Source organism: Rhipicephalus microplus, chromosome X (assembly GCF_043290135.1).
Source record: "Rhipicephalus microplus isolate Deutch F79 chromosome X, USDA_Rmic, whole genome shotgun sequence".
In the NCBI taxonomy this organism is placed as follows: domain Eukaryota; kingdom Metazoa; phylum Arthropoda; class Arachnida; order Ixodida; family Ixodidae; genus Rhipicephalus; species Rhipicephalus microplus.
The window spans coordinates 453,661,378-453,674,104 of NC_134710.1; the positions used below are offsets into that span (position 1 = coordinate 453,661,378).

General features: G+C 45.8%; 1 protein-coding gene across 2 annotated transcripts in view; it reads right to left on the minus strand.

Annotated features, from left to right (window-relative positions):
- Nucleotides 1-12,727, minus strand: part of LOC119160859 (alanine aminotransferase 2) — a 174,645-nt gene that overhangs the window by 23,517 nt on the left and 138,401 nt on the right. For both annotated transcript variants that reach the window (XM_037413128.2, XM_037413127.2), the window contains one exon: nt 10,790-10,855. In XM_037413128.2, coding sequence (XP_037269025.1) covers nt 10,790-10,855 — 66 coding nt within the window. The remainder of the gene's footprint in view (nt 1-10,789; nt 10,856-12,727) is intronic.

Here is a 12,727-nt window from a genome sequence, read left to right on the forward strand (position 1 = left end):
GCGAGGCGTGGAAGCATTTTCAGATGCCTCTAGTAGGCTTTTGCGTTCGACAAAATCAGCCATTGTGAAAGCATCTTGTACTAAACGGACAGGGGATTTCCGTTTTACTAAAGATTCCCTCAAGGAAGTGGAGTTCCTGTGGTAGCCGGACTCAAGGGTACAATCACGTTTGAAGCGGAGTGCTTGACTGTACGGAATGCTTGTTTTCAAGTTCTTTACATGACTACTTTGAAAATGCAGATATTTGTGCCTGTCTATAAGGTTCTTCAAAAGTGTCGTGCTTAGTCTGCCTTTCAGTGAATATACAGTGATGTCAAGAAAATCTGCATGTCCGTGTCTGACTTCATAGAATGATATGTATTTGTGAAAGTTGTTCAACGCTGTTAGAAAATGAAAGTAATGCATGCTCGCCGTGTTCCCACACTAGGAAAATGTCATCATGCACCTTTTATAGAAAAGTATTATTACTGTTTGACTGCCTAAAATTTCTTTCTTTAGGACACCCATGATATATTTGTGTAATTTGGCGAATTTTCGCCCCAAGAACATCCCGCTCATTTGTATGAAATGCTCATAGTTGAATTCAAATTTGCTGTATTAGAGAATTGTTTCAATAATGTTGATAATGTTGCGACATTGATGAAATAGTCCGAAGCTGAACGCTCGTATTCTTCACGAATAGCTCGGATTCCACCCTTGTGTGGAATATTTGTGTAAAGGAAACAGACATCTAGAGTGACCAAGAGGGATCCTCCAGCAACAACTAAATCGGCAATGTCGTGTAAGAAATGGCTTGAGTCTTCGATGTAGGACGGGTTTGTTTGCTGAATAACGCTAATGAGTTTGTCAGCAAAACAGGGAATCATCTCAGTTACGAAACCAATAGCCGACACTATTGATCTGCTGGGGTTGCCTGCCTTATGAATTTTGTGTAGTAGATAGAACTTTAGTGCTGAAAAACTTTGCGGGAGCTAGAGAGACAAATCTTTAACTGTTAAATTTCTATCTGCCATAAGTTGTGCTAATTCTTCTTTCATGTCATATTTAAAATCAATGGTAGGGTTTATTTCTAAGCGTCTGTACTAGGTATCGTCAATTAGCTCTGTGTAAGCCTCAGATATATAGTCATTTTTGATTCACAAGGACAATGGCCCGCTTGTTATCTGGTTGTTTCGTGCCAGCGTGGGAATTGTTAGCCAAGCTACTTATTGCTTTCCATTATTTAGAGAAAATACTGGTCCTAAACGGTTGTTCTTTGTTGGCTTCAAGTAAATCACGCTAGACCGCTTCTATGTATAGATCTACGCATTTGTCGCGTTGAACTGGAGGTGTACATTGCTTCTTCGAAAACGAGGGAGCGGTAGAGTTATTCGACGTAGGAATAATATAGAAAAATTCTCGAAGCCCCATGTTGCGGGTCAAGCTGTCTAGATCTTGTAGGAAGTGAAATGTGTTAAACCCACCGAAGGTAGGGCAAAAATTCAGGGCACATGATAATACAGATTGCTCGTCATCTGACAGTGAGTAGAAACATTTACTATGGTATTATGCTCGCGTGCCCTTTGGGAAGCTTCTGACGTATCCCGTGACTGACAGTCGTTAGAGATGCCGGCACAGGCACTTTATCACGCGCAAGTTTGCTCATCTTAATCTTGGCACTCTCATCTCGTTTCCTTAGCCAATATTCACTTAGTACGTCGATTCGTTCTGATTTTAACCTTGATTGGGAAAACAGCTGTCGTACACTGTTCGAAAAAGATTTTACTGAGTGTTCAGAGTGATTTTGGACGATACTAGTCAAATTCAAGGAAGCGTTTTATTGCGTAGTCCCATTTTTCTTGGTGAGTGGGTGATAATTTAACGGCTGGATGATGCACAATTACGAGACCTTTAGGAACCACCGATTGTGACACGTAAAGATTGAATGGGGAAACATGCAATTTTGATCGTATCTTTTTGCCAACTACTTTTCTAGTATACGAAGAATAGGTATTGTTAGAGGCAAAACACGTACAATGGCTGGGAACGTATAGTTACTTGGGTGGTGACGTAATGACATCAGAGTTCCTGCACAGAAAAATTTGATTGCCAAGGCAACAAGGAGATCCAGCACTCGGGGGAAAAGCGGTAGACCACAGGTCATTTGGCAGTGATGAGGTCAGACTCATTTGGACAGGTGGAGGGCTCGAATCGCCTCAGCGACGTCATTCTTTGTGCTGGTGCCTTGCGTGTATATATATATATATATATATATATATATATATATATATATATATATATATATATATATATATATATACATATATATATATATATATATATATATATATATATATATATATATATATATATATATATATATATTGTGAAGAAGAAAATGCATCGTTGGCAAGCAACATCGCCACCGCTTGGGTACTGGGTGCTGGGCTTCGCTCGATCGGCTCGTGCTGATCATCGCCGGCATCTGCTTGACCGTTGCTCTGTGCCCATCGTGGTTTCATCGTAGGGCCACCGTCGCAACAGTCGCCAATAAACCCCTTTTCAATTGGTGGAGTTGCTGATAATCCCCTTCGCCTGAACCTGGGTGCTGTCATTCACCGTCGCCTAAACCTGGAGCTGCGCAACCGAACGCCACCTCCCATCATGGCCACCAACAACGCCCAACCTGGCTCTTCCACTCCATCCCCCAGCAACCCCGGTGTTCTTCGTTTGCGAGAGCCCAAGGTCTTTCGCGGAGCTGATGAGACCGACGTGGAAGACTGGTTCGCTAATTACGAACTGGTGAGCGCAAACAATAAGTAGGATGACGCGGACAAGTTGACTAACGTCATCTTGTACCTCACTGACGTGGCTGAATTGTGGTATAATAACCACAAAAACGAAATTACGACGTGGTCTATCTTCAAAACGTCGTTTCCTGACGTTTTCGGCCGACCCGCTGTCCACAAGTCCAGAGCCGAACAACGCTTGCGGACTCGCGCACAGAAGCCATCTGAATCGTTCACCAGTTACATTGAAGACATTATTGGTCTTTGCAACCGTATGAAAACCGCCACGCTTGAGTCGGAGAAGATTCAGCATACCCTGAAAGGGATAAATGACGGCGCATTTCATTAGCTCTTGGCGCGCAATCCTGCCACCGTTGCGGAACTTGTGACTTTATGTCAAAGTTTCGACGAGTTTAAGAAGCAGCGCGCCCTCACTAGGTCATTTTCCTCACACGCCGACTCACTATCCAGTCTTACTTCTGTTTTTGATTACTCACCAACTCTGCAAGAGATTGAAGACTTTGTGCGTGAAGAAGTAGCTCGGCAGCTGTCGTTGATTCCCTTCTCGCAGCAGCCGCCGTCTTCTCGTCTGCCCTCACCACTCCGCGACGTTATTGCAGAAGAGGTAGCTCAGGCTGTTCCCGTCGCTGCCCACCAGCAGCCTGTGGCCATGCCTGTTCTTCATGCGCCGGCTATGCAGCCGGTGGCCGCGCCCCTTACTTATGCCCAGGTGGTACGCAGCAGACCCCGCCAGCAGCTTTTGCCACCTATGCCTGCGGTTGCTCCCCACTCTACCCCTATTTCGACACCTTGGGCCGCACCGCGAGTCAGCAATTCCTTGGGCACTGCTGACAATCGACCGATCTGCTACGCCTGCGGTACTCCAGGACACGTGGCACAATATTGTCGTCGTCGCTTCCAATCACCACACAACGCTACTTGGCCGTTACCGTATGACCCGCAGCCCACGCACCTACCTGCTCTCTATCCTTTACCGCAGTATGGCTACACTAACCTTCCCAAGTCTTCGTCACCACAGCCCCCAGCTCCGACTCACTCTCCCTGCTCGCCGTCTCCTCGCAGGCGTTCTCTGTCCCCAATGCGTCCCCGACCCGCTTCCTCCAACCGGAAAAACTGAACGCCGCAGTTCCAGAGGCAAGAACTGCGCCGTCGTCGAAATGCCCAAGTCCTCGCACTTCACCTGCTAACGTCGTCACCATATCTGTCGATGGTGTTTCTACCTTTGCCCTCATTGACACAGGTTCTGCCGTTTCTGTTATAGCCGCCCAGCTCTGCCGCTCCCTACGCAAAGTGACCACGCTTCTCTCTGGACTATCGCTTCGTACGGCTAGCGCACAACCAGTTCGACCTCTCGGCACCTGTACAGCCCGCATTTTCATCCAAGGCTCTATGTACGGTGTCGAGTTCATCGTCCTTTCGGTGTTCTCGCATGACGTTATCCTCGGGTGGGACTTCCTGTCACATCATCATGCCGTCATCGACTGCGCACGCGCTGAAGTTCAGTTTTCGCACCTGTCTGACGAACTTTTGCACGAAACTCTTGAGCGGTTCCCAAAACTCGTCGTACGTGAGGACACTGAAATTGCGCCAGCCTCTCTTGCCGTTGTTCCTGTTTGCTGCGATGACCATAACTATGCTGCAGTTATTTTACGCCTTCCGACATTTTCATGAGCCGCAGAGCCGTTTCCTTGCCTTTCGCTACACTTGACGTCGCTGCTGGCCGAAGCAATATTTTCTTCCACAACCCCCTTTCTGCGCCGCTTACGCTACTTGCCGGTGAATGTCTCGGTCGAGTGGAGTACCTCGATTCCTCTTTATTCCTTAACATGCCAGACAAATCGTGCAGTAGCACCTCGACCGAACTTCATGCTCTTTCCCCACTGGAATACTCATTGAGTGACACCTTCTCGAGTTCCATCGCCGACACCTTAAGTGGCCATGAACGCGCCGAGCTTCCTAATCTCCTCCAGCACTTCGCGAATTCATTCGACGTTTCTCAGCCGCAATTGGGTCGGACTTTCACAGTGGACCACCACATTGACACCAGTTCACACCAGCCATAGCGTCAAAGACCGTACCGTCTCTCTGCTTCAGAACGTCACGTCATCAACGACCAGTCGAAGAGATGCTACGCCGTCGCGTTATTCGACCACCGCACAGTCCTTGGGCATCTCCTGTCATTCTACTTCGAAAGAAGGATGGATCGATTCGATTTTGCGTCGACTACCGGCGATTAAACAAAGTGACGCGGAAAGACGTCTATCCATTACCGCGCATCGACGACGCCCTTGACAGTCTCCAAGGAGCCGAATTCTTCACCTCCTTAGACTTACGATCTGGATACTGGCAGGTTCCTATGGCAGAAGCTGATCGCCAGAAAACTGCGTTCATTACACCAGATGGCCTGTACGAATTTAACGTAATGCCATTTGGGCTTTGTAATGCTCCTTCCACGTTTGAACGACTCATGGACAACACACTGCGTGGACTGAAGTGGTCTGTGTGTCTATGCTACGTGTACGACATTTTCGTTTTCTTTCACGATTTTCCTACACATCTGCTTCGGCTACAACTGGTTCTGACGTGTTATCCAACGCTGGGCTCCAACTGAACCTTAAAAAGTGCCACTTCACCGCGCGACAGCTGTCCATCTTAGGGCACATCATGTCCAAGCATGTTGTTCGACCCGACCCTGCAAAACTGTGAGCAGTCACTGAGTTCCCGAAACCTACTACACTGAAAGAATTACGCAGTTTCGTCGGACTATGCTCGTACTTCCGGCGCTTCGTGTGAATTTTGCGTCGATCTTGTCACCACTGACCAACCTCCTACGCGGTGACGCAGACCTTTCATCCTGGTCTCCTGACTGCGACGTCGCGTTTGCCACGCTCCGTAGTCTTCTAACATCTCCTCCAATTCTTCGGCATTTCGACCCAACAGCTGCAACGGAAGTTCACACAGACGGTAGTGGGGTTGGTCTAGGCGCCGTCTTCGCTCAACGCAAGCCGGGCTACTCCGAATACGTCATCGCTTATGCGAGTCGCACACTTACTAAAGCTGACGCTAATTACAGCGTCACTTAAAAAGAGTGCTTGGCGCTAGTGCGGGCGCTTCGCAAGTTCCGCCCTTATTTGTACGGTCGCCCATTCGACCTGGTGACGTACTACCATGCACTTTGTTGGCTCGCCACATTGAAAGATCCTTCTGGCCACCTAGCTCGGTGGGCACTGCAAATCCAGGAGTACGACATTCGCGTCATCTATCGCAGCGGACGCAAGCATTCTGACGCCGACGCCCTGTCGCATTCGCCTTTACCTCCCGACTCGGCCTGCGGAACCACTGGTACCAACTCCGTCACATCTCTCGACCTCGACTCCTTTGCCAGTGAACAACACAAGGACCCGTGGATCGCTTTCCTTTTTAACTGTCTCTCTGGATTGTCAACCACTGCAGTACCACAATCTTTCCGACGTCAAGCTGCTCATTTCGTCATTCGTGATCGGCTGCTACACCGACGCAGCTACGCCCCTGAAGGTCGTAAGTGGTTCTTGGTTGTCCCGCGTTGCTTGCGTTCACAAATCTGCGCCTCCTTTTACGACGATCCCCAATGTGGTCATGCCGGAGTTTTCAAAACTGACGAACGCATTCGCCATCACTTCTACTGGCGCGGAATGTATAATTTTGTTCGAAAATTCGTTATGGGCTGCTCTGACTGTCAACGCCGCAAATCACCGCCTTTAAACTCGTCCGGTGCGCTTCAACCGCTTCCGTGCCCTGCCAAACCTTTCGATCGGATCGGAATTGATCTCTACGGCCCTCTACCGACAACATCAGATGAAAATCGGTGGATCATAGTCGCTGTGGACCATTTAACACGCTACGCTGAGACCGCCTCTCTTCCAAGTGCCACTGCGCGGGACGTAGCATCCTTCATCCTTCATCGCTTCATACTACGACATGGTGCACCTCGAGAACTTCTAAGCGACCGAGGTCGAGCCTTCCTATCAGAAGTCGTAAGGTTTCTGCTCTCTGAATGCCATGTTGTTCATCGCAAGACCACGGCATACCACCCGCAGACTAACGGGCTCACGCAAAGATTTAACCGCACCCTTGGAGATAAGATCGCCATGTATGTGACATCCAATCATACTAACTGGAACCGCATTCTTCCATTCATCACGTTCGCATATAACACCGCGGCACAGTCTACCACGGGATTTTCACCTTTCTTTCTTCTTTATGGACGCGAACCATCCCACACCATCGACACTCTCCTTTGTTTGTTGTTTGTTTATTAATACTGTCAACCCCAGCTGGGGTTTTTACAGGAGTGGAAAACAAATGAAAGAAATGGTCATGAAATACGTTACAAAATAGAGACATACAGCGAACACAGGTATTTACACTAAAAGACAAAGTTAAACACAGGCATGTGCACTTGCATTCTGCGCATAGAAAACAACAATTAACAAAGCGAGAGGCAATATACATTGACATCGTGAATTATGACGCATCTATTTCGGAGAAAATAAGCGATTCTAAAGCTGCAGAAAACGCCGTGATAGAGGAAGACATCGCGACTTTGTTTGGTAGTTCATTCCATTCTTTAATTGCCCTCGGAAAGAAGCTGTATTTAAATGCGTCGTTTCGGGTGGCTGGTGGCTGTATATATAAAGTGTGTTTGTGTCTAGAGCGCGGATCTGGAGAAATTTCAAAGAAATCTAATGAGTTGATTTTAACCTGACTACGAATACCGTCCATACCGTCCTGACGCATCCGAATGCCCATCTGTGTTTGAAGCTGCCCGAAATGCGGAAGTGTGCCGTGAACTCGCACGCATCTTTACGTCACAAGAACAACAGAGCCAGAAAGAAAACAACGCCGACTCTTCACAATGCCCCAGCTATTCCCCGGGATCACTTGTATGGCTGACTGTTCCTTACCAAACCCCCGGCATTTCCTCAAAACTCGTTCCAAAGTACGAGGGCCCATACCGCGTTTTGGAGCAAACCTCGCCGGTGATTTTTCTCATTGAGCGACTTTCCCCATCTGACCACATGCGCCGGCGTGGACGTGACATCGTACACGTCGCCCGCCTTAATTCATATCATAGCCTTCTGCCTCCAGACTCTTAGGTCGCCAGGATGGCTCTTTTTTGGCTGGGGCAAATTGTGAAGAAGAAAACGCATCGTTGGCAAGCAACATCGCCACCGCTTGGGTACTGGGTGCTGGGCTTCGCTCACTCGGCTCGTGCTGATCATCACCGGCATCTGCTTGACCGTTGCTCTGTCCCCATGGCCACCGTCGCAACAGCCGCCAATAAACCCCTTTTCAATATATATATATATATATATATATATATATATATATATATATATATATATATATATGAGATCTAACAGACAGTAATGCCAAGGAATGTACCGGGGAAGTTATTAGAGCCAATGGAATGTAAATAAGAAGAAAAAAAAGTGGATGAAAAAATAACCAGCCGTGACCAGGAATTGAACCTACGACCTTCGAATAACGCGTTCGAGCATCGAACGCGTTATTCGAAGGTCGTAGGTTCGTAGGTTATTCGAAGGCCCCAACACAAAGAATGCTGTTGCTGAGACAAATAGCTGGCCCAACAGTGGAACCGATACCGATAGCAATCATTGAGAGGCCACCGCAGTTACACACTGAACTTAGTGATTGAATCACACAGTACTGTGTTGCACCTTCCCAAATCAACTGCATCAAGAAAGTTTTGGCACGGCGAAAGCGGAAAGCTAAAGCGTGAGGTCCCGGTGCTAGTTTCGGCAGCTGCTGGCGTTCATGCTTTCCGCATAAGCGCTTGTGCATTCATTGGTGGCGCTAGTGTACTTGAATATGGTATATTACCTTCTCTCTTCTCCCTTTCTGACGAAAGTGCTGGAACATAAGCAAGGGAAAAGAAAATACGTACCGCGCGCCTCGTAACTTTGAGTACATTTAAGAAGGGCAGCCTTTCTTGGAATACTTAAATGCAGAAAGCTTCGTCTCTCTGCTTTTATTTCTGTTTATCCCGGCACCCAGTAAAATACCCAGTATCCCGGCACCCAGTAAAACTTAAGGAATCATACGTCGAGCATTGGTGATCCCTAAACAAATATTACACATATCTGATGTGCAACATCAATACGGAAGTTTTGTTGGGTGTGTTCTTTTGCTATAAAGTACTGACATTTTTCTGATACAAATATTTTTGTCGCAACTATGTATTCACGACGAAAATATTGTCATGTTTTGACACGGAAGACACCATGAGTCATTCCTGTATTCAGAACTGCAGGGCTGATGAGATTGCATGCGCAACACATGCTCCAAACAGTGGCACGTGATCCTCATAGAGATTTCGAACCTGCTTTCCTCTACATGTGCTGCGGTCTCAACAGGTTTCACATAGCACTATTAGGTGCAAATGAGGCGTCGCGTCTCAGCGCTGGCTGTTGTTACCTTGTAACCGCAAAGATATTGGCTGGCTGTTTTCTCAAGGTAAAAAGAGTGTTGGCCAGCATGAGCATCGAGTACCAGTCGTACAGTGCGCACACCCGTTCGTTACATTGAAGCCAATCCTCGACACCCGTGTTTTTGGTGCCGTAAACGATGATACAGACTAATTAATACCACAAATTATGGAGAGCTTAATCAGCAGCACGCGAGATCCTGCTATCAAAGCAATTTATTCGCGCAGTGCCAAGACTTCACCATGAGACACTTTTACTCTCAATCAAACGCCATTTCAAAAACAAATCCTTTCTTCAAATTGTGTCAATCGATTGCTTGATTCTCTCCCTACGAATTATGGTTACACGTTGTGACCTGTTGTAAGTATCAGTCCCTTTGGAATCTTTCGTGTAGTGTCAAACCTAGCCTGTCATTCGTGCTACAAATACACTAGATGATTTTGTGTACATGAAGTACACCGAGCCCCCTACTCTCGCCATCCTGCAATTATTAAACACGTCTTATCTTTTAACTAGACATTCTCCACGTCGCTCTACCGCTTCTTTTCGCTATCTGTGCTTTTATGTCTGCTTGGACAATCACAAACTATATTTTACCTGTGCCTTACCTTGAAGTGAAGGCCGGACTAATAGTTTGAAGGCATGCTTTCTTTGCTAATCTCTTCACTTTTCCGCCCAAGAAGCCTCATTGCTGCGCCTCAAGACGAAACGCGCGGGTGAAATGCCGTGACTGTCGTGTATATGGTAGTTGTAGTAGTAATAGTAGGAGGTTGTAGGTTTGAACCACCCTTAATCGCTTGTGCCTGTCATGCTTCTTACGTGTCAGATGGCCAAACAATTCACAATAGTCGGAAGCACCACTTCAGTAATGATTCTGCCAGCTTGCAGTGGAACCAAATGATGATGTTCATTGACTAGCACACTATGTACTGAAAATAATTTTTTTAGAATGCCTCGTGTAATTCTTCAGTAGCTGACAAAATATACAGTCGGATGTGACATAAAACTTTGAGAAATGCCCCGCTATAATGGCGCCGATATTGCAGCCATCGATTGCCTCTTCGAGTAAAGAACTAATACCACTCTGCTCATGTATAAGTTCATGGTCTCAGAAACTGTGAGCTGCGTGTCCTTTGATATAGACGAAATTATTCTATGGTATACGCTTGTGCGTATTTGCTGAGAACGAGTAAATTTGGCATACCTTTCTAATTATACAAGGATATAGCCAAGAGTTCATGCGGAAGAACGCATCACAAGGAAATTTGACTCAATCAGCCGGGAGCTCAAGTAGTCTTCCCCCGAAAAACTCAGCGTCTCGAGAATTCGAAACCTTTTCACATTTATGTGCTTGTTGTCACATACTCCTTTTTTTCATATGTCATTACCGCAGATAGCGTTTTTTTTGCGTCTCTCAGGACTTATATTTGTAAGACTCAACACTTCAATTTATTGGCTCATTGGGAATTCTTGTACCTTCTCTTTCTGTTTTCGGCGAGCGATAAAACTTACCTTAGTGTACAACTCATACGAAGCGCCACCTGGACGTGGAGGCTTGATCATACAATCCAAGGCGACCTGTGACGTAAGCAAAAAGATCAATCAATCAACAAATAGGCGCAATACGCATGCTTAACTGGTTCACCGCGTACATATAAATTGCAATATTTGCTCTGTGAGGCAGCCTAGACTTTTATAATATTAATGAAAAAAGAAAAAGAAGGTACGGTAAGGTTTTCAAACTTGGCGGAAAAAATCGGCTACAATTTTTTAGCTCTAGTGTAATGATAGACAACATTTTATATCTATACCTCGTCCATTAAAAAATCAACAACGAGGTTACAAAATAAGCCCCCTAGGTATATGTAATAAAGCACAATAACATCGTTATTTGTGGCTCCTCATCTACACTCTGTAGTGTTGTTCCCAAAAAGCACTCGTTTGACTTTGCGTTGCTTATTCTGTGAACTACACAAGCAAGCTCACTCGATATTTGCATAGTGAATTGAAACAAAGGAGGTATGAGTGTGCACGAAAATGGCAGTTCAGGAAACGCACTAGCGCTGAGCACAAACTTCCCTTCATTTGCTTACACAGGTTTGTCAAGGCACGTCACGAAACTCAACAGAGGTGGTCTATGAAATTTAACTTTCAGACTGCTTCTCATTCAACAGATTACGGTAAGGACATTCCTTTTCCTAATAATTGAAGAACGGACGGTTCAAAATTATTTTCCGTGAAGTGTTCTGGCAGCAATGACACTTACTTCCTTTAAAATTATTGTGACCTGTCTCGTTTCAGCGCCGAAGCTTCACTTCTGCTCTAAGGGGAGAAACAGAGCGCACAGGTTTCAGTTTCAAGACTATAGATGAGGATTCTAGCTGACAATGAAATAAGTATGTAGTGAAAAATAATGCACTGTCAATGACGACTACTGACAAAAATAATCAAGCTGCACACTTTATCATTCCTTCTACTGATGTACTTAGTCGCAGAGAGCGTACGAATATTTCAGACACTACAGTATCATCATGTTTGTAGACAGCCAGAAACATTTTAATAGCGCTCTAATGGTTAATCAATCAGAAGTAAGACACACAAATTTAATGCGTCAAAAAACACAAGAATGCGTACCCATCAATTTTCACATCTTTCATTTATTATATTTCAAGTAGTCTTCCTATTTTTCTTTTTTCACACTTTCTCCCTTCTAGTAATTTTTGTTCCAGCTCATTTTAATTGCTACGCTTCATGCCTTGTGCCTTCAGCTCTTTGTTATATTAATAAATATACGTTTTGTTAATCGTGGCAAAGCCCCGAAAAAAAAATTGGCCCGAATCGACATGTTACACTGTAAATGTCGTCGAAAGACTATAGTCTTACATCTCGAGATGGTGAACAAAACGTTTATTTGATGTTGTGAGCAAGAAAACCGGTGAATGGTATTCTGAAGGCGCTGCGTTAGAGTGCCTCGAGCATGTAACGGAGGCGAACAAACGCCTTTAGGCACGTTATACACGAGCGCCATCCTGCAGTTGTCTTCAAAAACGAAGGCATGCGCGACCGCGAAGAAAGATGTGCGCCAGTCACAGAGGTGATAAGGTGTAAAATGTAAAGCGACGGTCAGATGCCACCACCGTGCCGTCGTAGCAAAGCGTTGGAAACAACTTCTTGAGCATCGCGTTGCACTGTCAGCTCAGCGCCTTAAGCGCTACAGTCCTTAGAGTTACTTGTGTGTGCCTTTTCTTGTATAAAGGCAGACATACAAAACAATGACATGTTGTTATGGCGCCTCAGATATGCGCAATATTTGCTTTTTTAATTGACAATCGCTTAAGTATGAACGCTAAACTTTGAGCAATATTGGTGGGCGCTGTGGATGGGGTTGGCCGCTTGGTGCCGTTTGAGATATCGTTAAGGCGGACAAACAGAGTAATGAACATATATACA